This window comes from Tinamus guttatus, unplaced genomic scaffold (genome assembly GCF_059628265.1).
Source record: "Tinamus guttatus ecotype Peru unplaced genomic scaffold, ASM5962826v1 Tinamus_guttatus_pri_ptg000517l, whole genome shotgun sequence".
Classification (NCBI taxonomy): Eukaryota; Metazoa; Chordata; class Aves; order Tinamiformes; family Tinamidae; genus Tinamus; species Tinamus guttatus.
The window spans coordinates 216,426-243,497 of NW_028289051.1; the positions used below are offsets into that span (position 1 = coordinate 216,426).

Genomic DNA, 27,072 nt, shown 5'->3' on the forward strand with positions numbered 1-27,072 from the left:
GGCTTTTTATAGAAAGTTCATCATATCATTTAAAAACTGTCTATGTCAGAAGACCATGAGTACACATAGATAGTAAGACGGAAACATTTACCAGTATTATTTGAACAAGCGTTTTCCTTATAGCCACAAACTCTAGAGGTAATGACCACAAACAAAACATCAAAAGTTCCACAGGAACTTAAGGAAAAATTTCTTACCAGTGAGGGTGACAGAGCCCTGGAACAGGTTGCCCAGAGAGGTTGTGGAGTCTCCCCCTCTGGAGATCTTCCAAACCCGCTTGGACGCAGTCCTGTGCCACGTGCTCTAGGTGACCCTGTGTGTGCAGGGGGGTTGGACTAGATGATCGTTAGAGATCTCTTCCATTCTGTGTTTCTATGATTCTATGATTTTCTTCCAAATAGAAACAAGCATCTTGCTTTATTTTATGAAAGTTGACCCACCAAAAAGGGAACACTATGAAAACGTCCCATGAGCTACAAGCAATTGGTGAGGTGATTGCTGGTGCTTTAGCACCTGTATTAATAAATGCTGTGTATTAACAAACAGCAATTTAACCATACATATAATCTGTTCTTTGGATAAAAATTTAAAACTGCTAGAGACAGAATGTTACAGAATGACATCTAGCTGAAAAATCACAAAGATTTATGCAGGGATTATTTGATAATTGGATCTTTAACAGAACAAGAGATTTTAGCAAAAATGGCTATTTATCATTTTGCATGTTCCTGTGCTACTTCTGACAACTTACAGTAATATTCACGGTGCACATCGCTTTTTAAGATTTCTGAAAAAAATCCTTTCTAGTCTATCAAATCAGCAGCTTATTATTTCTGGAATACTTGTTTTCTTACTCTCATTAATCCATCTGCTTAAGTTAAATTTCCATCGTTTTTTGTTCTTTGCAATGACGACCTCAACAGCAGAGGAAAAACCTTGGAAGTAAATCATCTTTTGCTATTAATTTTGTTATCACTTCATATTTGTGCATGCCTTGAGTAAACATTTTCATAATTAAGACTCCATTATTCTATTACCTCTTTCATATTTTGTATTTTTTAATATAATTTGGAAGTTAAACATAATATTTCATAAAGGAAGTCAAACATATTATTTTGTATTTTCTTCATTCAATATTGTCTCATAACATTATTTCATAAACCTATTATTGCATAAGCAGCAATACAGAACTGACAAAGACCTAACTGCATAAACATTACCTCTTTAGAAAAGAGCTGTTAGAAAAATATGTCTTGATATCTTTTTTTTTTAATCATCAATTCTTTAAAACATGGATCTGGGAAAGCGACAGTCTTATCATGATGCTAGAAGCCTTGCAAAAACAACTTCTTCAAATTTTTGTTATTATAACCTTGGACCTTACTCCTTAAAAACAGAGGACTTTGCAAACTATTTTCTCTCTCCAATTTACCCACTTAAAAACAGACCTACTGACACCATGAAAGAACTTTATAGAATTGTCACCAGAATTAAATACAATTGTTATGACTTTGCTGTACTTTCAGCACAGAAACTCACCAAACTATTTGCATATCGGAACTGTAACTTCTCATTGAATCACTGCATATCTTTAGAATAATTTCCCATATTATTTTAAAGACTTCAGGTATTGAAATCCACTACATGTAAGCTTTGATCCAGTAAGTTATTTTAGAAGACAGGTAGTGAAGTATAGGTGTCTTTCAACTCCACTGACCTGAACACAACAGTGAGAAATAAGGAGTAAAAGACATTGTCTTCTGTTTACTTATATGAAATGAGATATTTCACAGTGCAGTCAAAGATGTGATTATAGCTTCTGTAAATGTACATGACAGCTAACTAGCTAAGACACTGACACAATCATAATCACTGTAGAACAGAGTTAAGAAACTACCTATCTATTAAAATAGTCAGCCTCTGAGGAGCTCTGTGCTGTCCCAGCTAGTAAAATGATAAGGAGCAACTATCCTGATCTCAGCAATCAATCACAACAAAGCTGACACAGACTGAATGGGAATAAAATTACATTCCTGTTCGAGCTCAATTATTCTTTTCTAGCAATTAACAGTGTAGTGGGTAGACAGATACTCTTTATCAAAGATTTTAGTAACATCATTCTAACAGCTTTAATAAGTACTACTTCAAAATTAAATACTACAGCAATGCACTTTTACAATAAGTAGGTTAAATACACATCAGAAGAAAGAAGGTTTGTCTGAGAGCTATGTTAAAACATAATCAAGAAAAGAAACACTATCAACATTATACCCCACTGTCCTAACGGCTCTAGTTGGAAATTCTCCCTAATATTTAACCACTATTTAAGATTTTGCATGGAAATCCCAAGACTTTGTTGATGATCTTGAATGACTAGTTAAGCGAGGTTGTCAGAAGAACTACAGATTCCAGAAAGGAAAAACTACAAATTTCCTTCAAAACAGAAAAGACAAGTGTATTGCCTGCATCAGAACTCAGTTTCATGTCACATGAGTCCTTGCATGCTTCAATTGCGCTACAGAAAAATGGTACGTGGAGAAGTGCCTAGGAGCCTACCTGGTCCTTAATCACAAGGGATGGATGCAGGAAGATACTTCCAGGCAGGTCAGCAAAGTTATAATCAACAGCCAGAGGAAGTGGAAAATGTCATACTACCATCCTGACTGAGACACATCCCACATATTCTAAGTTTGCAAACTAAGCATCTTGTTAGTCGACTAAATAACAACTAAAATTTATATTAAACAAACATAGGACAGGACGCTATGTTGTAAGCACTTAGTCACGACTCTACTGGGTTCCTTGAAGCAGATCATCACCAATTCATTTTTCTCATAGATGACTAAATTGCTGTTAAACAGACAGAAAGTTAAGCTGAAGACGGAGGTCTCTGCTAAAAAAGCCTCACATAGATACGGTCTTCAATGTATTAGAGAGTTATTAGTAAATGATTTTGTTGAATTCAGAGTCATTGTTCTGTTGTAGAAGGTTTGAATTCCTTGAACTTTCCCGCAGCAGGGCAGAACACAGATGTCACTGCTAGAAAGTAGCCAGTCACACACTGATGTAGAGAGACAGAAATGAACAAACAAAAAATTCAAATGCTAGAGTTAATCCCACAAGCATCTTTTTTTTTTTTCTGTAGTTGTATCATTTTCTAATAGTAGTATTAAAAATCCTCCGAAAGTTTATTTCATGGATTATTCATAAATTAACTGTTAGGAATTCTTAAACTTCCATATTAGAAAACAAAAATTTAATCAAAAAAAATTTGAAAAGCAGTATAAGTGAAAGCAAAAGTGAGGGGAAAGACTGAAGAGAAATGGCAATCTCATGAAATTATGAACACAACTTCATGCTGTAGAATAATCCGAGACTATTTTGGCACAGAAAACCAGCCAGCAGAGACAATGGTTTTGAGACTCCATATTTAGCTACTGCCATAAAATACTGTAAAGATAATACTAATGTTCAGCTGTAATAAGAACTCTGCTTTAGAACAGTGAATGAATGAATCACTTTTACTTCCTTAAAACCGAGAAATTAAACAATTCCCCACCAGCAGCCACTTGGCCACTTTTTCGCTTTGTTGTTGTAGTTGTTGTTGTTATGCCACTGAGTAGAACTGGTACACTACCTACCTACTGAGGGTAATTCAACTGTTGGAAAGCCAATCTGATTTGTTGTGTCACACAATTTTATAAAAGCTATTCAGATGGAAGGTAATAAATGAGTGTTCAAGTGATTTATGCACTTTTGTACAGTAATTTTTTACGCTCTGCTTTATTTTTAAAAATATATATATGCTGTATACTATTATGCTTATTCTCTGTGGTATAATAAAATCATAAATCTATCTGATGAAAAATGGATCATATTCCAATTGCATCACTGTAGCACATAGAGCTGCTCTTATCATACCACTTACAAAGATCAATGGTAACTTGAAAATGATTTCAATCCATACTACCTCTAATATATTAGCAATAAAAATACTCTTTTTAATTTAAAAGTCGTATCAGTTGCTGTCCATCTTCTTTTAAACTCCTCTCCATTTCTGAAAATGACATATTATAGAAACAAAATATCACCTGCTTTCTGGCTATACCCTACAGGGCTACTTTCTGATTTTTCTTGTGAAATTCTGTTTAAAAACAACCTTAAGAAGCAGTTCAGCAAGACTACCAAGTCCTTCCTGACTGTGTCTCTCTCTCCAAAAAAGCTCAGAAGTTTTATCAACCAGCTGCATACATTTTATGCAAGTTAAAAACAAACAAAAATAGTAATCCATGCATATTCCAAAGATCTTTCTAATTATCATATAAACTTTCAGATTGGCTCTACCTAACAATGTCAAAGATCAATTTTGGCTGGTAACTGAAAAGGTAGCAAAATACAGTTTATATATCTGCAGGTGGCAATATACAGTTCATATATCTGCCAAAAAATGTTGATGCTGTTTTTTTCCCTAGATCTGTAACACTATAGCAACTCAAAATCCAATAGTAATAAATCTATGATGACATCAGCTAAAATCTTCAAAGCACACATTAAGATTTCACTGATGTCAACAGCTTGGATACTGCACTGTGTACTGGTTTAAAACAGCACACTCCACAGATATTTGCTATTATTGCAACCCTAGGATTATTACTGTCACAAGTAAACATTTGTGGCCGTTAATTTTTTAAAAGAAAATTGTTCAAAAAGTGTGATATGAATAATATAAATAAAAAGGCTGAAAAAAAATCTCAGCAGCAATTCAGCAGTCACATAAATCAGTTTTCAATGAAGTTTATTTTTATTCTTCAGAAACCTGTTTGGAGCAGTGGACAAAGACCTTCACAAGTTCAAGTTTCACTAAAATTGCACAGCATTAAAGCAAATGTCATCAAAAGCATTCTTTGAAATCATACACTTATACAAAATGGACTGCTATCCAAAGGCAATTTTAAAAAAATATTTTACATAAATAATGCTACTTCTTATATCTTTGAATAAGCACTGACTTTTCTCAAAGCAATTACTGTTTGTTTAAGAGAACTTTCTCCAATGAAAGTGCTTTACAGGTACTACAGACTTCAACCACAAACACTCCCACCACTTTTCAAAGCAGAAGGAATACACAGAAGATTGGATGACGTTTCTATAATGATATTAAAAAAAAAACAGAATCAAAAGAGAACCTATTCGGTACTTCAGTGTTTCTATAGCATTATAATGGACATATGTATAACAAAACAAGCACTGAAGGATATCACAAAAAAAAATCTAGTTACAAAGTCTTCTACTATTGTACGAATATTTTAATTGAAAAGTAAAATAATGGATTCTTTAACAAAGAACATATTTATTTGCTTTTTCTACTTTCATTAGAAATGTTTAAAGAATATTATGGGTTCAAAGGGTGCTTTCTTGTAAATTCCTTATGTCTTTTAGTGAACAAAACTTCTAACTCAAAGCTGTACAAAACACAAATGTCATGAGAATACACAATTTCTTCTTTCTCTATCTCAATAACTACAATAATTCCTAAGATGAAGATGATTCAACCATCAAAAGTACCATACAGAGAAAGACTATAGCATGGAAATTATATGGCATTAAAAATGTGTTAAGTGCTTAAATGGTTATGGTTAAGTTACTACTGAAAAAATTATTGGATTTTTAATATATTTAACTTAACAAAAGAAGCAAGGAAACAACTATCATTCTAAACATAATTTCAAACAAATCATTTCAAATAATTTTCACTAAATTCACAAATAAATTTCACTAATATTGCAGATACTTAGAAAATGTTGTTTACCTAGCAGAATTCTTCTTTATTTTTTCATCAATATCACTAAGGACTTGTTGAAACTCCAATTCTCCAGGAAGAGCATTTAACAAACAGTCGAAATTGGAAGAATCAAGAGAATACTCTCCCCCCCACTCCATTTTCAAAATCTGTAAAATACATATGGAAAAATGGTTAAATAATGAAACAACACAGGCTATAAGCACCAAAATGTAGAAGATGTTGCTTCTTTGCAATGTTTAGATTAATAAGGAAGGAATTAATTATAATATCATTGTCGAATAATGAAAGCCTTCCTTCTGAGCAGAGTTCTATTGAAGGGTATCTGTAAAATAAACACAGGTATACATTTGATGATATATTGCATTTTTAGCTTAAGAAATAACTTATCTTCCCCTTAGTACTAGGTTTCTTCACTACATTTTGAAAAATCTAAAAACAACAACAACAAAAATTATGTTAATGTGTACATCCATTTGCTATGTGCATATATTTTTTCTCCATAGTGTAACTGTGTTATGAAATTTCAGCACACCATTGCAAATAAGCAGAACCTAAAAAAAATCCAGACCAAAATCTACTGTACTCTAAGGCAAAGAGAAAACCATGAAAATATTTACCTTTTTGAGATTTTACTTCACACATACTTTGTCAGAATACAGGTCAAATTCATAATCCTACTCAAACTAAGAAGTTACATCCCAGAAATCTATATCAGAAGAATACTATTAGCAGCAATTTAATTAAACTTTCATTTCACTGATAACAAAAAAAATGGAATTTATTTTGCATACATTGATTATTTGATACTGAAGTTGAAGAAAAATTACATAAGAATTGAAGCTTCTCAATACCTGTACATCTAATGTCAAAAAAAAAATCAGCATCTTCAATTGTATTTATATTGCAGTAGCACTTGGAGGCACAAATGCAAGAATTTGGATGCACATGATGTTTGGAACTGAAAATATACTTCATTTACAGTTCCCAATTAAGAAATGTACTATTTTATTTACAGGCAATATTAATTTATGAAATAAATAAAATTTTGAAATCCAATTGTAAAATAAATACAGGTCAGCCATGATTATCCTTTTTTTTTTTAGGACATGAGATAGAATAGAAATGATAAATCAGATAACGCAAATTTCCATACACGAAAATCTTGAATTATCACAGAATTAATTTAAATTTACACTGCGGTCTAAGTTGTGAACAAGATATTAAACGGTTATATCAATAATGGTAAAAAAAATAATAACTTTACTCCGGTTGCCAGACACTATTAAAAATGGTTTGAGGGTTTCCAACTGAACAGTCAAAACACATTCCCTAAAAGAACATCAGATTAAGATGCAAAGTCAAGATAATAGCATTGCTCCAATATGAGCAACAAGCAGCAGAGCTGCAGATTTCTTTAGAGGAAGCATCACTAGTGATACTGTCTTATCTCTTTCAAAACAAAGCATTAGATCCCCAGGGTTATGTAGAGCCTCAGCTAACAGTAGGATACTAAGAAATATTTTGTGGATATATCATTTTCTTAAACCCCCGGAAGCTACAGAACATCCATTTCCAAAGAATAATTTGAAGACTTTCCAACAGTTTGAAACACAGTTGAAACTCAGGCACTCTTCCGGTTAAAAGGTCTGGATGAAAACCAAATACATCACGTAACACTTGGAGGGAAGATCAGTCTTTGAACATAAGACTCAAACTATCTTAACAGATATTACTGCAATTAAAGACACTGTAATTAAAAGCAGAAGTAAAAAGCACGCTCCCAAATGCTGAAATAGTTCATCCAGGCACTCTGGCAGAAAGACTGTACACCTACTTGAGGAGAATCTATAACCCATGGAAAAAGATTCAAACAGCACTTGAGGGAATTTTGAGATACAAGGAATATTGAAATACAGTTTACTAATACATGATACTATTTATATTCAGGCACGGTCACACAAATCACATCCTTAAAAAATACCTCAGATAGCCCAATGCAATGCCTGTAGTCAAACCCATCTTATATCTACCTATGCTTGCAAAACAGTCAGTGACTCTGCAATCAAAACCTATTACATATAAATGCACCACTAGGTTGTTTCCTTATAGGATAGACAAAAACTTTTTGAGAACCACACAAAGATATCAATACTGATTACAGGCCACTTACTGTTTAACAAATTCACCATATGAAAAAAATCACCTTGTAAACATAGCTTAGTTTTTATGTATGCATTCCTATCAGACTTCTATGCCATACTTCTTCAGTTCACTTGTCAGAATAAGGTAATTATTTTTACAGTCTGATTTTATGAGGGAAAAAGCTACACTTGATTATCCAATTGTAAGGTATCATTTTAAATGGTCAATAGGTTGTGCTTCATACAAAAATATTTCTCTATTACTGAACTACCATATGAAGAAGCAAAGGTTTAAGCTTTCAGAACTACCTGTTGTTAGTGGATCATAATATAAACACATTCAAGTGGAGCAGAAATCCTACCAGTATTTATGTAATCCATGTCAGAGCCCTGAGCATCTTAAAAGGCTCTCAACGTCCCCAGGGCCCACAACCACTGCCCACGGTGGTCCAGGACCTCCATTTCAGGCCATCCCCATTCCGTGAGCTCCAGCCTGGACTAGGCCAGAGGAGCAAAGCTGCAGCTCCAGCGCAAGCAGGGCTGCATCTGTCCCTAGTCACCTCCACCAGCCCGGTGCCCACTGCTAGCGTGGGCTCCCAGCGCTCCCGCAGCAGGACACGCTGCTCCGAACCGGCCACTGCTCCTCGCTGCTCCCTGACGAGCAGCAGAGACCTCTCCTTCTCGTAGGGCTTTACATTTTGTTTCTTTGCCTTTTTTCTTCTTGGTGATGAAATATCCTATGTTCTGACATAACCTGCCTCAGACATGACTGGTCTTAGGAACCAAATTCACATCTATCTCCTAAAGCATCCATACACATAAAAGGTAAAGTTCCTTTCAAAATATAGCATTCTTCACCACTAAAGGATCATTCTTCAACAGAAAAATGATGGAGCTGGCAGTCTTTTTGGTTGCTACTGGACGGTTTAAGCTATACACAGAGTAGCTTAGAATTAATTTTCAGCTCTATATTTTAACCCCCAGTATTAATGTAAGTTTTATTTTAACAATTTGCCATGCATAATACCTCTAACTACAAGAACCAATATTTGCCAAAACAAGCCAATTTGAAGAAACAATGTCGAATATTCAAGTTCATGTCATATACTTTTTGCCTTTTTTATCTCATATAGCAATAATCATCTAAAAGCAATTTTTCTTTTCTTTTCTTTTCTAACTTTTCTTTTTCCAAGTCAATCAAAAGGCAACAATCTTTTTATAGACCTCCTCTCTAAAACGATAATTAGTTCAAATTTAATGTTTCCCTAAGCAGAACTGCTGTGGAATCCCTCCATTACTAACATACATGGAAATTCTAAGGGATTTCTAAGAGGATTAGGTAATGCTCATATTTACTGTAATAAACATTCATTTTCAGACATATGGTATGTAAATGCTGAGTCATCCTAAAACTTGAGTAGTTTTTTGTATGAACATATACTAGAGGAAACAACTGGAAACTGAAGCACCAAAAGTTCCACAGGAACTTAAGGAGAAATTTCTTACCAGTGAGGATGACAGAGCACTGGAACAGGCTGCCCAGAGAGGTTGTGGAGTCTCCTTCTCTGGAGATCTTCAAAACCCACTTGGACGCAGTCCTGTGCCACGTGCTCTAGGTGACCCTGTGTGTGCAGGGGGGTTGGACTAGATGATCTCTAGAGGTCCCTTCCAACCTTAAGCATTCTGTGATTCTACGATTCTATGATATATATATTAATATATAATATATAATTATATATTATAATATACATATAGTTATATATTATATAATAATATGCTGCATATGTAAAAATGCAGCTATAGAGACAACTCACACTTTTTGACAAAGACCTTTCTTTGTAAACATAAACTATGAGTACAGCAGTATTTCATTACACAGGGTAAAATATTACTAGACCTTGTTTACAGCATACAAATCCATTTCAGCCTTTCTAGTAACTTTGTAAATGATGTTAGATTTATTTATCAAAGGAAATATAGCACTGCTATTCATTTATTTCCCTATAGCACTTAAGCCAGTTAAGACCCTTGTTTTGACACTAATGGGCTTCAGCTATCAAAGAAGAGCATCAATCATAGAGAATGTAAGGCAAATTTTGAATTATAGTTACACAAACAAATCTGGAAAAAAAAAGCATCTACATACAGTTTTACAATTATACAGTTGAATTTTATATATATAGAAACACATATTTCTAATCTACCAAGACCAGGACGTGAGGTGATATATAAGATAAGTAGAGAAGCAGGATGAAAATCAACAATTAACAATCTTAAAGGAATCCCAAATACTTCAAGCAGAAATGGTTTAACATAGATAGCAGGGAATGAAAAATCAAGTTTGCACTGGATATCTGAAGTGTTTATGTTCCAAGATATTTTATGTTAAGGGACATCTTCACTTCTTCTTGAACTTCCTGATCTGCTAAGGAAACTTTTTTTTTTTTTTGATTGTACTGCAATTTCTGTTATTCACCACAACCAGCATAAACTGTATAAATAAACTACTTTAGCTGATAAAAAAGTAGATTGATGTTGTTTTGTTCAAATCACCAATTTTTAAACCTGGAGTTCTATAAGCTCAGTTCGCAACTCCACAATTAAAGTCTTTAAAAAGTCATTCAATGTTTTTACAAGAAAACTCAACTTTTCTTTTTTTTAATTTATTTCAGTTAATGCCACTGCTTTACCTCATTTTAATACAACAAACATTTTTCTAAATAGTTTTAATAATACCCTTAATGTATTCCAAAATAACTGTAATTTCAATTTAAACCATAGCATGCACATTACTAAAAAAAATGGATATTACCTAATACATTTCTTCATTTAGCAGGTTGCAAATATTATATTATTTCCTACTTTAGCACAGAATGCGCTCTATAAGAACAGTAAAAGTAGCACAGCAATCACATTTTGTGGACTGCTATTTCAAGAAAATCTAATTATTTGAAAATTTATTTTAACATTATATGACTTTCTTCTAGAGATCTCATTTCACCTTCACGCAAGACAATAAAAGAAAATAAACATTAACTTCATTTTTTTTTTTAAATGAGGGTGTCAATGTACCTGTGATTTGAAAACAGGCGTGTTTCAAACTGCAGATTTCTGTAGCCAAATTATTGACCCATTTTTTTTTTGGTGATATCACCTCCTTATCTTACAGGAGATCTATATTTACTGTACAAGCATCCCTGTAAAACTAAAGAGGATAAGCCGACTACGAGATTTTTCATCACTCAGCTTATGCTTCCAGACTATCTTCCTTACAGTGATTTCCTTCATCTTTAGTTGCACAACTGCTCTGGGCCACTTTAAAGCCCAGAAGATGTCACCTGCAATCACACATCAGAGAGCAACAGAGATGGCAGTGGCCTGAAAAAATACAATTCAGTGTGAAATCCCTACTGTTCTGGACACTTTCCTTGACTATTTAAAGTTTGTTGGAAAGCATGTAGCTTCCCTTGCACAGGAAGCAAATTTAAAAATCATAATTTCTAGAGCTGTACTCAGACACAGTAAGAGCTTTTTACCCAATTTTCTGCTGTAAAATTCCTTTCAAAATTGTATCACCTTTAAAAATAAAGACTGCTAAAATAAAAGAGAGAAAATAAAATTTCCATCTACACAAGATCATAATCTTTTTCTTTTTTTTGTTTTTGTTAATAGTCAAGTTCTGTATGTAGGCAGATAGAGAAGATCTGTATTTAAATTTTGGCTATCCACTTTCTTCTCTGTCGCTGTTTCCCATTTGTTTTTCATACACAACTTTTACAAAAATAACAACATAAAGTTCTGTTTTTAAAAAATGTATACCAAAAGCAGTCCTCATGAGAATAGTGTTTACATAATATTTTGTACACTGCAAATAACTTTGAAACAAGCTTGATTAAAAATATGTAGTAATGCTCCTCACCCAGACTTTCTGTGTTTATGGTTACCAAAAATTTTTTACTCAGATGTTAGTTCACTTACTATTTACCATTTATCACTTACTATTTACATGTACCATACATGTACCACTTTTCCTTCAGCAATTTGCAATGAGTTTTTCTATTTTCACCACTTAAATTTGTAATCATATTGGACCCATTTTCCTTCCACTATAAAAGATGACAATTGAGGCAGAGTGCAGAAGATACAGTATACATTATTATTCTTAATACTTGTGGGAGTTTCACACTAGTCCTGCTTATTCCTATATTCCAGGCATCTATACATGGAAGATTTTAAAATGAAGATCCACGAGTCCTCATTACTGCTTTTTCCCATTCTTAGAGTCACACAGGGTGAACCACTGGGAGCATAAAGCAAAGGAATCAGACTCCCTTCTTAGACCTTCTGCTACCTGCGACCAGTAAAAGACATTCAAAGACAAGGAGAAAACTCTCATTTGCATGAACTTAATCAAACATTATTGGTCAAAGGCAGTGACTTCAAAAGAGGCACATGTCACCTAGATTTGCAAGGAAAATCCTGCAGAGTTATTTCAGCAGGAAGGAATAAAGAGTAACATAACTTCATGACCTTAAGGAGAGAAGAAACAACCACTTTCTGAGCAACTTTTGAGTACCAAAATTTCAAGAATTCCCATTTCTGCCATGGCCAACTACACAAAAACATAGAGCATAAAAAATAAACATACTTTAGCATTTTTGCTTGGATATGTTTTTATCCTCCTCTGCTGCTGTCACCCACAACCGCATTGTGATATGGATAAGCTTTATTAACGACGGATGTTAAAAAATGTATTTTCAATGATAAATTACTCACTAATTAGTAGGCTGAAGTAATTACCAATGCACAGACAAGACATACTTAAAAGTTAGTTAAAAAAATCATCCTTATATGTTTTCTCACCACCTATTTTTCTGATTGTATTTGCCAAAAAAATACAGGATAACAAAAATACTAATTTCAAAATAGCATATGGAATTTCATTTATTTTCTACAGTTACAGCTGGAAATCATAAGTATTGAGCAAATTTTGCAGATTGGTATGTTCAGGAAGATGTCTGAGACCCGTAATTACTTTTCCCAGACAGACTGCATGGCATTGTTGGTTTTTTGTTGTTGTTCTTGTTGTTCTTCTTTTATCTATGGACAAGAATCTAAGAAATCTCCTACTTGTGAGACTACTGGTGCATCCACTGAAAAATTCTCTTTCCTGTTGTGGCAACAGGAGACGCTATTTAGAGAGAATATGTGAATTTTCTCATTTCTTGTGTTTTAGAAGAAACATCATGAGGAGGCAAGGCGTTATAAACCGCTAAATCATACTCAGAACTGTGGTCTAAAGAACACCTATTACTGCCTTCCTATCATTCCTGTCATTAATGTCTAAAATTACACAGATTTATAAGCACTGTAGTGAAGGAACTGATCTTGCAACACACTGTTAAAGAACCTAACATATACCATTTTCAAGTAAATACCTAGTAAAAACTTATATCCTAGCCTATAAAAGCCATTTCTTTTCTTGTTTATTGGAAAATCCTCCATCCTGCAATAATGCTCTTTCAGGACAAGGGCATTTAAGGCAAACAAATTTTAAGACCTTTCAGGTCCTATAGTTCAGTAAATCAGATACAAAGTTGTTAGAATTGTAACAGAAAATAATCTTCTAGTGAAATTGTTACATTTAAAAGCAAATATAAGCAAGTCTGGCTTAAAATGGTAGGCTGCCTTTCAGTCTTACACACTTAAACATTCATTTTTGCCAGTACTTCTCAATTAATGCTGAGAGTCTGAAAAATGCCAGTTTTACAAAAATGAAATACAGAAACCCCCCTAGAGACCTCTCTGAGGTGTGCATGATCTTAAGGTTTATTTAGTGGTATAGATGTCAGAGGTTTTTGTTTTGTTTTTCTCCCAAGAAATATTATTAAAGCTTCTTTCTAAATTCCATGCAGGGTCACATGAAAAATTTTACTGACATCTGCATAGCACATGTCCACTAAATTCCCTTTTTTTAACATATAGATCTTTTTTCCATAAAATACATGCCATTTTGCCTAATACTTCATAGAATAATGATGTTAATTTAAAAATCTTATATAATATTATGTAATAATATAATATAATCCTTAGAGACATTATAAGCTAACAGTTGCACAGTTTCTTCAAATTCCTATGCAAATCTTAAAGGGGTCAATAGATGAAATCAGTTTTATTTTAAAGTTGTAATTTTGATCTTTGAGTTCATGAAAAACCTGCACTGCCATTATTCAAAGCACAAAAGTATTCAAAGCATATTCCAAACTCATGAGGAAGCCCGTTGCGCCTTATGCAACGATAATATCTGCGCCTCTGTCTTCCTCATCGCTGTGCCAGCCTGACCCTCTTGCCAATTTGACCCAAGGTTTACAGGGGATAGAAGCCTCAGAGATAATTATAATTCTTACAAATATCATGAAATTGACCACACAGAAAATAAAAATCCTGTAAATGTGCAAATCAGAATTTCTAACTGACTGTAAGAGACACAGGCATGCAATACTAAGATCACTTATTCAAGAAGCAGTTGTGTTTTCTGATACTGACAATGTGGAAAAGTGTGAATCAATTTTTGCTTTCATAACTCAATTTGCTAAGCTTTCATGCCATATTGCCTAATACTTAAGATAACAAGAGATCCTTAACACAACCTTAGGAAGAAGTTGGTATTTGGCAAAGTCTCATGACAGCGATCAGACCTCCTTGAGGGATCATGATGAGACTCAAAGGTGGGTCCTGATTTCAGCCCTCATACCTGGAATGTTTGGGAGTATTCCCAATACAGTAGGGAATATTCCAATAGCCATTAGCAGAAAAAAAAAAGGCAGTCTGATTGAGCCTCTAATACTCCTTGGCACCAACTACTTTAAACAAGTTAATAATGGACTTAGTAGAATCACAGAGTCGGAAAAGACCTTCAAGATCCGTAAGTCCAACTGCAAGCCAAGTAGTACTGAAGACACTGCCACATCTAGGAGAGTCGTCTTGACTCCTTTCTCCCTAGCACCAATGGAAACAATGAGAGGGTATCTGTGGTCCTTTGACATACTCAGATGCATGCGTTTGTAACCTGAGCTACAAGTTCTGCGTTAACGCTCATCATGCAAAAGGCCTCATGAATGATCACTGGAGTTGTGAAAATCTCAGCACAATTGAGATTGTTTGTTAAATAATCATGAAAGATATTTACTGACATCAAACTTCTTTGGAAAATGTCAGCTACTGCACTCAGGAGAATTCAGCAGACAAAAAGGATATGATTAAATCCAGTTTCATCAGATATTTCTGAAACCCCACTCACAACCACAATAAGTGATGGGCATACCAGACCAAAAGATGCTTCTTCAAATGTCACCTTCCTTTAAATCCGTGTTTCTGAATAACTTCTCCAAAAATTACTTTTCATATTGTTGCCTCATGTTGCATGAGAATTTATTCAGAAACACAAATTTGGAGGAAGTCAAAAATCAATGAAAACACCAAGATGACAATATGAAGATATTTACAATTTCTTCTTGAGGACAATGAAAAGACTCTCCCTCCTTTCAGTTCTCTAATCTCCTATGAAATCAGTAAGACTCCACCCAGGATATTGTCCCAAAATTGAATTCTTCACAAAGTTTTCATATTCAAAAACAAAAAAGGAAACTACACAGAAAAGATAGTAAGCTTTTCTTGACTAATGAAATGTCTCATCTTTTGCATTAATTTGCCTATTGTTCAAAGATTGAAAGTTTACTATATAACCAAAGAGATAAAACAAAGGATTAAGATTAAATAATACATTGTATATTCACTAGATACCAAAAGATGCATAGAGTATGCAGCTAATGTATCTTCAGCAATTAAAAATTCAGCTATATGAATATTGCAATGATTTAAGTTTTTGAATAATTTATTCCAAAGTGGCAGAAAAGATCATTATTTAAAAATAACACGCAACATGCAAGTTATGAAAAATTGATGTGCAACAGACAATCTTTACGATTTGAGTTGCGTATATGTGAAGCTATTAATGCTAAAAATTTCCTACCAAAATTTAAGTCAATGCAAAAAAGAAATTTTGTGACCTGTTCCAGCAATTTCTAAACTTTAGTTTTATTCCCTCTGAAGTATAATTGCAAGTGTGTGAACTCAAAAGAAGGATAACATGGTATTGGTTAAATCAAACTGCAAAGAAAATAATAAATTCTATTGAAACCACTCCCTTCTTTTCTCCATTTGCCCTTCTAATCTCTCATTCTCTGTCACACTCCCCCTTCTCAGGTTTCCCAATGAAAATAAATTCTAGATGCCTTCATGGTAAATCAAAAAAATCATCGCTATAGCTACATTTTACTGTCTCTGTTGCTTAACATATCCCAAAAGTGTAGCTAACATTTAGAATTTATCATATCAACATAGTCATCATGATCCAAGTTGCAAATAATAGGGAGTGTCAGTGTCAATTTTGCTTTCTCACACTTCCTTCCCTTCATTTCATCTGATTTTAATAATCCCTGTCAAACCACAAACAGTCCAAATTACCTTCTTGACACAGAAGCTTTCAAGGAAGAGACAGAATCTCAACTTTCATTTAGCAACTACAAAAGCAAGCTGTCCAGCTGGACAAATATTATTTCCACTCTTGACAATCTCTACAGTAAAGCATGCTTTTTAAATTTAACTGAAACTGCCAAGGGTTTGATATAAGCTTCTTGTTTAGTGTAGACTGACTTGCAAGATTAGCAGACCAACGACTGTAATTGTGTTTAAAGTAGCCAACACAGCTAAACTTGCAGCTAAAAGAGAAAATCCCATATGCAAAGGATGACAATTGCATGTTAAAAGGTAATCATAAAAGGAATTAAGAAAAAGATTAGAAAAATAATTTCAATTAAGAAGATCTCAAAAGGTCTATTTCAAGAGCATTATAAATTTCTATGATAGACCAAATGGCTGTTACTAAAATGTAATATAAATTACATTTTTAAGGAACACAAAATTTGTATCTCCATCTATATGGGTGAGTCTTGGAAAGGTTAGCATCTGACAACAGGAAATATGTTCAAGGCAAATACGCTTCCACAAAAGTGAGATCTGTAATCATTTTCCTCTCTGTTGGTTTGTCTTCAAAGCAAGCTTGATAACGTAACTCGTTACTTCACATAGATCAGTTTAAAATAATTGTTTTTTCTTTCTGACGAGACACAGTATCGCATAATTAGCATTCTATTTGAAGTTTATGTAGATTAATCAAAGCATAATGTATTTTTATATAAAATATTTTCTTCATAGAGACACAGCACTCTCTCTAATCATCTGGAAGTCTACTGCTTCTTCTTATTTTTAATTACTTAAAGTTGAAATCAGGTTTTGAAGTGTTCCTAGATATAAAAAAGCAAAACAGAATAACCAGGATGATTCCCACCAGAAGACTTGTGTTGTAAAATATTTTTTTAAATACTTCAAATAGCCTGCCCCATGTTTAGGCCTATTAAGACTAATCAAAGCTGCTTTAAAAGATTCTATGGTAACTAGTAAGAATACATCAAACAATAAAAGCCTATCTTCTTTGAAAAATCCACAAAAACACAGAGAGGGATATGCCTATGTGGTGTCTAGTGTTCCATAGCAAGAGAATTACACTTTCTACTAACCACAACACAGGCCTGAGTCAGGGGCTTTTTCTTTGTTTGTTTTCAACATTTCGGGGTAACAGTTGGATCTTTATAATCACCCCCTTTCATGACCTTCCTACTTGCCTTCTTATTTCATCTCCTTTCCCACAGAGGGAAGTCTTACCAGGTGGTTTTTGTTTGTTTGCTTGTTTTCTTTCCTCCTTTAGGCTGGCATACAATTTTGATACTTGACGGTATATTTATTCGGCTATATTAGGTCTGCATCTGATTTGACCTATATTATCTTTTATCTCATATACTCGGAATTATAAAATTCCCTAGACTTCCCCTGAAGAGAGGAAAAGGACTACTTAAACTTCAGGTGCTCAGAAGGGCAAAGTAGGCTAACCAAAAGGTAAAACAGGTTTTTAAGTCAGGTAGACTTATTACATATAATCCTCCAATAAAAGTTTGCATAATGGTAAAGTAGGTCAGAAGATCATTATCTAAGCATCTTAGAAAAGAAAGCTAACTGTAATACACAGATAGATGTTATTCTCAATTGTAACTAAAAGCATATTGATTTACATGTCTTTAAGCAAAGTGTTTAATTTTACTCTTGACTGCCTTGACTTAGAGTTAGCCAGCACATTGTACCCAAAGAACTCATAACTGATGTCAGCTAGATTTCTGCCTTAACAAAGTTTAATTACATCTATTGTAAAAATTGTACTTTTCATGTTTATTAATTGCCCAATGTCTTTCTGTCTCATCCATTTCATTCAAACAAAACATATTTCCCTATGAGAGATCTGCTACTATATCTATCTCTCTCATTTTCCCTTAACATTTCTTCACTTTTGGGCAGTTGAGACTTTCTTCTCTCTTCCCACCCAAACTACCATCAGAATGTTCAGCAAAAATAATCATCTATGCTGATAAAGGTGATTTCATGCTTAGCTGCTAAGATCCAAGTGGATGACCAGTTACTATTTCAAGCAACCTACGAATTTGGACAGACTTGTCACTATTTACCAATTGCAGCAGCCTTCTGATTCTGTGTTACCACAATTCCAGGAACACACATGCTCAACAGCACATAGAAGTGTTCTCAGTAGGCCATTTCCTCTTAATATTTCCTGATACAGTCTCTGGACACACTGCAAACAGCAAACATCTTACTATTGCTTCAAAACCATAACTGCTACTGAATATAATAATTCAATACCATGAATGAACCATACTTCAATACTATAACATCCTTCCTGCCTCAACATTTATTATTTACAGCCAATCATATATGGGCTCAAACATACTCATCCTCCGGGAAGACCAATCTATTGACATCTTCTATCCAGTTTGCAGCACTTCTTTCTCATTGCTCCTTCCACAGGAGCTTCCTATGTAATTCAGAAGCTACATTTAATGGTTTTTCAGCTAGTTGCTTAGAGCTGGTTGCTATTGTATCCTTTTTATAATCCTTTCTGAATAGTTTCTCTTACTTTTGTGAGTTATGTTATTAGATGCTATGTCTTCATTGCTTTGCAAGAAATGCAAGTCACTTCTACGATGCTACAGATAAAATAATCATTTCATCATAAAGTAGTATTTTAAAAGAATATTTATTCATGCTATCTTTGCATTGCCACTCCAGGAAAGAAAAGGAAAGAAGGGAGTATCTATAATGAAAGAAACTTCCTTCTTTTCAAGGATCTTTTAAATGACAGATTTCACTCTTTCCACATTCTTCGGGGAAAAAGTATTATTCAGTTGAGACATGCAATTTCAGATGAAGAAAAGGACACCACTTTGAAGTTCATGGTCACAGGACAACGGAAGACTCATGCTGCTGGCAGCTCATGAAAGATCCACAACCTGCACTTCAGGCTAAATGTATCTCTGTATATCATAGAAATGCCACGTGGGTATGAACAGGAATACTAAGGTGACACTCCAATGGGTTCTACCATCTCTTTTGGGAAGATGCTGTGTCAGGATTATTATTTCTAAAGTTGAAGGAGCCATCTGTGTTAAGAGAGGGGAGAGGGAGTCATATCAAATCATGTTTCCAAACAAGAAAATAAATCTATCTTCCAAAGCACATTATAAATAATTATTTTACAAAGAAGAAAGAATCAGTTGTTTTGTGATGCAGAAAGGAAATACTCATCCCTATCACCTTAAAGAACTCTATAAGGATACTATATGAAATGCAGAAAGCATTCAACCTTTGGTTTCATGAGTAAGAGTGCTAGTGTTCATAAACACCTTATAAAGGAATACCATCCACTGGATTACTCATTACAAAGCACCGAGCATCAAATGAACTGTGCAATCACCGAAGAAGAAGAAATATAGCATAAACAATGCATACTATCTGCCTACCACCAAGAAACAACACTGAATTCAGAACAATATTGAATTGGGATTAGGAATAAAGAAAAAAGGAATAAAAAGCATTTTCAAGGGCCACATTAACATTTTAGCAAATATCTTTTTCCTCATATTAATCTTATAGCATTTTACCACTTTTGTAAAGCAAAAAATTAATAAGCCATATAAGATTCAAACTAGGAACTTATATTACAATCCACATTTTTAAGGTTCAATCTATATTTTTTATAATTTAACTGCCTGAACCAGAGCATAGTGACAGCTCTGCCAGAATAACCTTCAGAAGAAAAAGTTGTGATTAAATCTATTTTTATTTTAAGTATTCTGCACCAGACTTACCTTAGAGTTGATATTCTGCTAACCTGCAAGACAAATTATGCTTTTTCTGAGGCAACGAAAAACACGTGGTTCAAGCCAAGATTCCCTTCACTGGTATTCTACCAAAAGCAGTGTGGAAGATGTCATTAGTCCAAACAAAACCTCCAGTGGAAAAAGCAGTTAATGATGTGTATTCTGAGTAGGAGGCAACAGTTCAGGGATAGAAAAGGGAGGCAGCTTTCCCGGAAACAATATTCTTTTTTTTTTTTTTTTCCTAGATGAGTTGGTAAAAATGACATTACAATATTCTGGTTTATTGACGATCTTGGGCCGTGAACACAATACAGAACCTTTAAGATTGTCACAGATAACAGATTCAAAAATCTATTACTTTAGTGGCATAGGAAGGCATGGAAAGAATGACTGGATTCATGATATACTGAAGTTCACTTTTCAACTTTTCTTCTATCAGAGTGTGCACCAGGAAGAAACTGATTATAGTGAAAGGACTGAGCGGGCTATATTCTTCATCACCCTCTACATTTGCATTACCTGACCCAACCCACATGTTGCTGGTGACACGGTAAGCATCAAAAACAAGTGCACCCTACAATTCGTATTTCAAATAATCCACTTCTTAATTTGTGCTACTTTTTCTTGGGACAGTTACAAGTTTTTATTCAAGTTAGATTTTTGTACTGATATGCACGAATGACAATGAAGTAATCAGAGCAAAGGGAAACGGATCGCACTGAGAAAAGAGTTTTTTATACTCGGAGAGATAGGCCACATATGCAGACCTTGTGTTAATAAGGTCAACAGAAATTATTGGTTTTCTGTATAATACGTAACAGACTGTTCTGCAAATGCAAAAACTACTAGGGACTGCTGTAACTAACAAAATGCACCATCAGAAAAAGTGGTCTTAATTACTTCTGCAATAATCATGTATTCCTGTCTGCACACAAATAGATACATGGTCTGGTTTTCTTCCCAAACTTCACTAATGTGCATCCAGATTTCTTATCTACTCATTTCTGCATAGTTACCCAATCCAGCCATCTTTTATATCTAATGTAAAGAGATTATTTTATAAAATGATTAATCAAACTGAATAAAGCTTAAAACCTTTAAGAAAACCTTAAGTTAATATATAGCATCAATTTATTCTACATTTCACCTACATTTTCTTCAATCAATAAGAATTCACATATATTCTTCACTAGAGCTCACCAGGATCTTCCTATAAACATTACAGTTCTCATCCTATTGAAACTCTGAAAGCATTTACAGTTTACAGCAGGGCAATTTCAGAAGACACCCAACTAACAGAACTACAAGTACCTACCTTCAGTCAGTATGCCCTCTGTGTAACTGAATCAGTCTTCTTTTCAGTTTTAAGTTTTCAGTATTATGAGATCATTGCTTTGTTCATGTGTTGTTAACAGTTTTCCAAGGGCCCTGTGTAAAAAAGAGAAGGAAATTACCAATAAGTAGCATCTGAGGAATTAACAGTTTCACAGATTAAATTCTCAACTGCTAAAGTATTATATAAAATAGCTTATACAATAGATACTTCTTAATTGCAAATGATATATAATAGCCAAGGTTCAAAAGTTAAAAAAAAAAAAAACAAAAACAACCCCCTCACAATCTTAAGGGCCTTTATTTCAGTTGATACTTATTCCACAGAGCATGATGATTACATAATATTTCATTTTGTTGTTCCAAAGATAATGAAGCAATGCAGAGAAGATGGGATGGGAAATGAGAAGGTCACATAATCTAACAAAATAGTGTATGACAACTATGAGAAATGCTTAAGTAAGGTGCATACAGCTCAGTAGCTGTTTCTGCAGCTTTATAGAAAAGCTTAATTGAGAATGTTGAGGTCGCACACTTACAGATTAAGCGATTTTAAAAATGAAAGAGATTGCAGCTTGAGGTAAGTATTATAAGAGCTGAACATTGACTACTGCATCCACTCTTGTTCCTGGATACTAGTGTAAGGAATTAAAACAAGGAGCTGAAAACTACCTTGGCAAAAAAAAAAGAAAAAGGCCTGTATTGTTGTTCTGCACCAAGCACCCACTCCGTATGAGCCGGCGGACCCCCAGTATCCAGCAGCTGGATGAACACGAGTGCAGGTCCGGCTGGGAGGTGACCACGCTGAGCGGCTGGCAGAGCGCGGCCTCCTCAGCAGCAGCATCAGTTTGTGCTAGATCAAGTTGCCCAAACCATGATGAGAATCATAGGCGGTATCCATTGGGCTTAGGCAACATGGATCTAGAGAATTCACATCCACACAAGATTTGAAGGACTTTATTTACACACACATACACTCTCAAGACCCAGAATATAAAAGAGAGGCTTCCTACATGTATTAAATTCCTCAGTGTTACTCAGTACTCTTTACTGAGAAATGGGGTTCCTTCTGTGGAAGACTGGAAACTATCAGTACCTGTCAGCAGTTTAGCTATAGTATTCCAGCACTAAAGTTTCCTTAACTGTTTCTCTAAAAAACTTCTAAAGAACCAGCAAAGGCAAGAGGAGAGAGAGTTTAAAAGAATTAGATACATACTTGACAATGACATAAACCCTATTCTTGGACCAATACTTTTACATCAGGTTTTAAATGAAAAATAAAACCCATTCTTTTTGCATTGCTTTTTTTTTTTACTTTTCTGGAAACAGAGGCTATGCAAAAAGCTGTATTAAAATTGACAGTAAGGTTGCAACTCCAACCCATAAAAGTCAAGAAATTTAAAGTTAATCTGACACTCAATCCTTAAATCAAGCAATTGTGCTTCTTTTTTAAAAAAGCAACAATGCGAGTTAATGACAAGTTGTCAGCCCTAACTTTGAATTGCCTGAAGTTTGTCATTTGGTGTTTGTGTCACAACCTTAATGTTATTTAAATGTAGTTTTTAGTATCTATTATTTAAAAAGGTCTACTTTACGACAGCAAAGAGCTTTGATGGAGTAAACCTCAAAGTACACTGTAGTGCTGGTATGCCACTTCATTAGAAGTAGTGCATAAAACATTCGCTGTTGACAAATCTAATTCATTAAAGGTGAGGCAGATGCACTTTAAAACAACTGGCTGGCATCATTATCTACAGTTCCTTTTATAAATTATTCTTCTTTTCCCTTTTGACTGAACTTGTCAGTGCTCCCTTTTCAGACTGTGAATGTTTTTGCCTTAAAATTCCATACCTTCAATATGTTTGGACAAGTTAAATAAGCAGCATATTTGCTAAAGCTGAGGTGGTAAGCAGAAACACTCACATTGATTATTTTACCTATATTAACTGATGAGGATCAAAATTAAGTAACAATGTATAAGCACTTCAGTTTTATCAAACACAAAATTTAAAAATGAAGAGAAAAGGAAATCACAAAGTAGAACAGAGAACCATTCTGTCAGCTTTTTGCCATTCAGATGACTTGGATTCAGAATTGAATTCTGCAAGAAAAGAGGAGATCAGACACATCAGAGAGCTGACAGCTACCTGACATACTTAGTTTTAAAAGGAAAAATTGCTAACTGTATTACTCAGACTTTTGTGAAAGCCAAAATTGGTGTAAAAGCTAACAAGTATAAAATTGCCCATAAATAAATTTAAGTTGGGAATTGAGGAATGGCCTTAGCCATCAGAGTCGGGAAGTGCTTGAACAGCCTTCCAAAAGGAAAAAAAAAAAAAAAAAAGGAAAAACAGATAGAACACCTTATTTGAATATCATTGCCTGCATAAATACAATTTTTTTTCCTCCTCAGGACAGGGAGAATTAAGTGCTTCTAGTTATAGAACACTGCTGTCTTTAGAAACCACATCACATAGCAAAAGCTTCATTGAGTCAAAAGAAATTACACATTGGCTACAAGCCAACTGGGACAAAAACTCAAAGATTTGTAATCTAAGATTCTTTCTGTAATATCATCTTGATTCCTTACAAAATGATGAAATGCTATACAGAAAAATCAGTTTAAAAAATATTTTTATATAGAGACACGTATTGGACAATAGTCCAATATTGTATTTTCCTTAATATGCCAGACTGTTGAAGAATATACCTTGATTTCATAAAATTTGCATTAGATTCCAATAGAAGCTCTGATAAAATACTAAAAAAAAAATGACCTTTACCTTGGACTTACAAAAAAGTGCTTATTAAGTTTGCACATGTAGTAAGTAATGCAACCAACAGCTATTCAGAAATTACTTACCGTGTGAGCCACTTTCTCTGAAATCCATCCCACCTGATGAAGGGGGCTGAAAGTCTTCCCTTCCACTGCTCCCCAACTCTGTTCTACTAGGCAGTAACATCAGTCATATTTATTCTTAGTACAGATAAATTGACCACATTTCGATCAGCAACTATCTGACCAGGAGTTACATTATCTATGCCCAATGTTCTACATACTACTTTTCCTAATTAAAGTCTCCTCGTTAGTCCTCATGTCATTATTCTCTTAGTTCCAGCTCCTACCAGATTGTCTTCTCTATCATACGTGTCCAACCCTCCCCCACTAAAGCAAGGGCACAGCTGGCTGCAGCCGTGCAGACTGCGCTGGTATCTCCACTCCAGGAGACACATCTCAAAGGCCACCTGTCCCCAGAATCCCTCCATGAGCAGAATTCACCATCATTGCACTTGCAACAGTCTTGGTGCTAAAAATAAATAAAATAAAATAAAATAAAATAAAATAAAATAAAATAAAATAAAATAAAATAAAATAAAATAAAATAAAATAAAATAAATAATCCATATTCTATTGACTGTTGCTCCCTGCAGCTCTTCTTCCAAAATTGTTTTGCAGCTTTTGTATCAGGGGCCTCTGCTCTCTCTTAACACTATGAAATGGGACCCAGGAAATGCATTTTCCATTCTGGTCAGACAGTACAGCAGCCTAACAAATCTGTGAGGGTTTTTATGGGGGTGGGAAGGCAGAAAAGAGATAAATGAGTTGGGCCAGTAGGGGTAACATTCTTAAACACTTATATAAATATAAACATATAAGTAAATACTTATAAAGAAGAGCTCATAATGCTTTCTTCAAAGAAACTTTGGCACTTGCCTATATTTCCTCCATATAGCCAATAACCTCTGATAAAAATGAAGAACAGTTAATACATTAAGTTCAGCCTAGTCCTGAATGCTTCTAGTGTGATCTTTGTGAGACACCAAAGGAACAGCAGTATCTCAAGATAAACTTGCCATTGGCACTTACTTTGAATTATTAGACAAAAATGAAGATGTAAGAAATATAGTAGTTATCTCTCAACATAATGTGAAACTAAATAGTAAGAAAGAATCTCTACAATACTCTCTAAGCCTCATCTGAGAAAAAATGGATCACCTTAAGTATCTAATCTTTAAGTCTGCTACTTGTATTTCACAATTTTCTAAAATCTTCCAGTTATATGTTGATAAAATATACACAGACAGAACTGTAGGATCTTTCGAAAATATTCTTGCTCTTCGTATACCTTTATTTTCTTCCCTATTATAACTCATACCATACTTTTTTCCAAACTTCTCTTAAGCACTTTTCTTTTTTATCTTCACAATCATCATCATCTTTGCCTGCCCTCTCTACCTACCCCACGGACAAAAAACTGTTGTGAAGGTAAGAAGCAACAGGATGTATCATGTTTAAGTGATACAACTCCACTGGGTGTATCATGCTTAAATTTATTTTCTGAGATTTGTGAGCCAGGGTTCATGTATATATGCATTCTGAGGCATCAACCATGCTGTTGGCAAGTGCCTAATAAAAAATATATAGCTTTTTTTTTTAACTGCAGATAAGAAACTACCACATTCTCATTTAACAGCATACAATTACTAAGATGAATGAAATTAGGAAGCTGACATCATTCACCCCTCAGACTCTAGTTACTTAGGGAAGAATAGTACACAGCAAAGAAAAAAAAATCTTAAAACATGACATAAATTATCTTAATGAGATCATGCAGATTAAAAAAATAAAAAGAGAAAAGAAAAAGAAGAAAAAAAGGATGAAAGGGGGAAATGACTTGATCAAGTAAAAGTTGTTGGCCATATCAAAAAGGACCTCCTGCACAGGAGAAAGTATTATAAGGTGGGTGAGGGGAGGAGGTGCATCAAGTATTTTGGGCATGTAGAGCTGATCTAGGTCAGAGAAGGAGAGCAGTAACAATGAAATGAAAGAAGCACCAAGCAGACAGGGACTGTCAGGCAAGGATAAGCAACTTGAATTTTACATGGCAGGAAAAAGATGTATGAAATGCAAAAGCAAACCAATCTTCTTGCCACGTAGTACAAAAAATAAAAAAGCAAGGCACTAGCAGCTAATGAAAGAGCACTATTCACTTCACTAGTTCACTAAGTGAACGAATGATCTCAAACTAGTCCTGAGATTGACGCAACTGCATCAATATATAAGGCCTGTTTGGCACCACTGATGGAAGAGATACAGAACAGACTACTAAGCATCACTCTGCGCCATCTACATGTCTTGCTCAACATAGGTTCGGTGACTGATGTTCTTGTGACTTTATCTAATGATGCTTGATTGTAAACGCTGCAATGGCCAAGATGTCATGAGCTAGACTTACATCATACCTTGGACCCAGGACTGTCTGAGGGGAGAAGGAGCTCAGGACTTGTCTTCACAGGAATTGGCAGAAGGGCAGATAATCCCAAGGGGATAAGATTGGCTGAGTTTATAATAATCAGAAAGAAAAACACTCCATATAAGAAAAATGGTTACAGCTAAGAAAAACAAATGATATCTCCTCGAAAGGCAATAGAAGGAGAAGGAGATGGTTTT

At 34.4% G+C, this 27,072-nt stretch overlaps 1 protein-coding gene across 1 annotated transcript in view; it reads right to left on the reverse strand.

The window, feature by feature from the left end:
* The window catches only part of KIAA0825 (KIAA0825 ortholog), a 212,225-nt gene extending 191,910 nt beyond the window's left edge, over positions 1-20,315 (reverse strand). Inside the window, exons 1-2 of the mRNA XM_088533752.1 lie at positions 20,277-20,315; positions 5,810-5,949 (exon numbers count right to left, since the gene is read on the reverse strand). Of these exons, the coding sequence (XP_088389878.1) occupies positions 5,810-5,940 (131 nt within the window). The 5' untranslated portion in view covers positions 5,941-5,949; positions 20,277-20,315. The remainder of the gene's footprint in view (positions 1-5,809; positions 5,950-20,276) is intronic.
* Between the last annotated feature and the right edge of the window lie 6,757 nt (positions 20,316-27,072).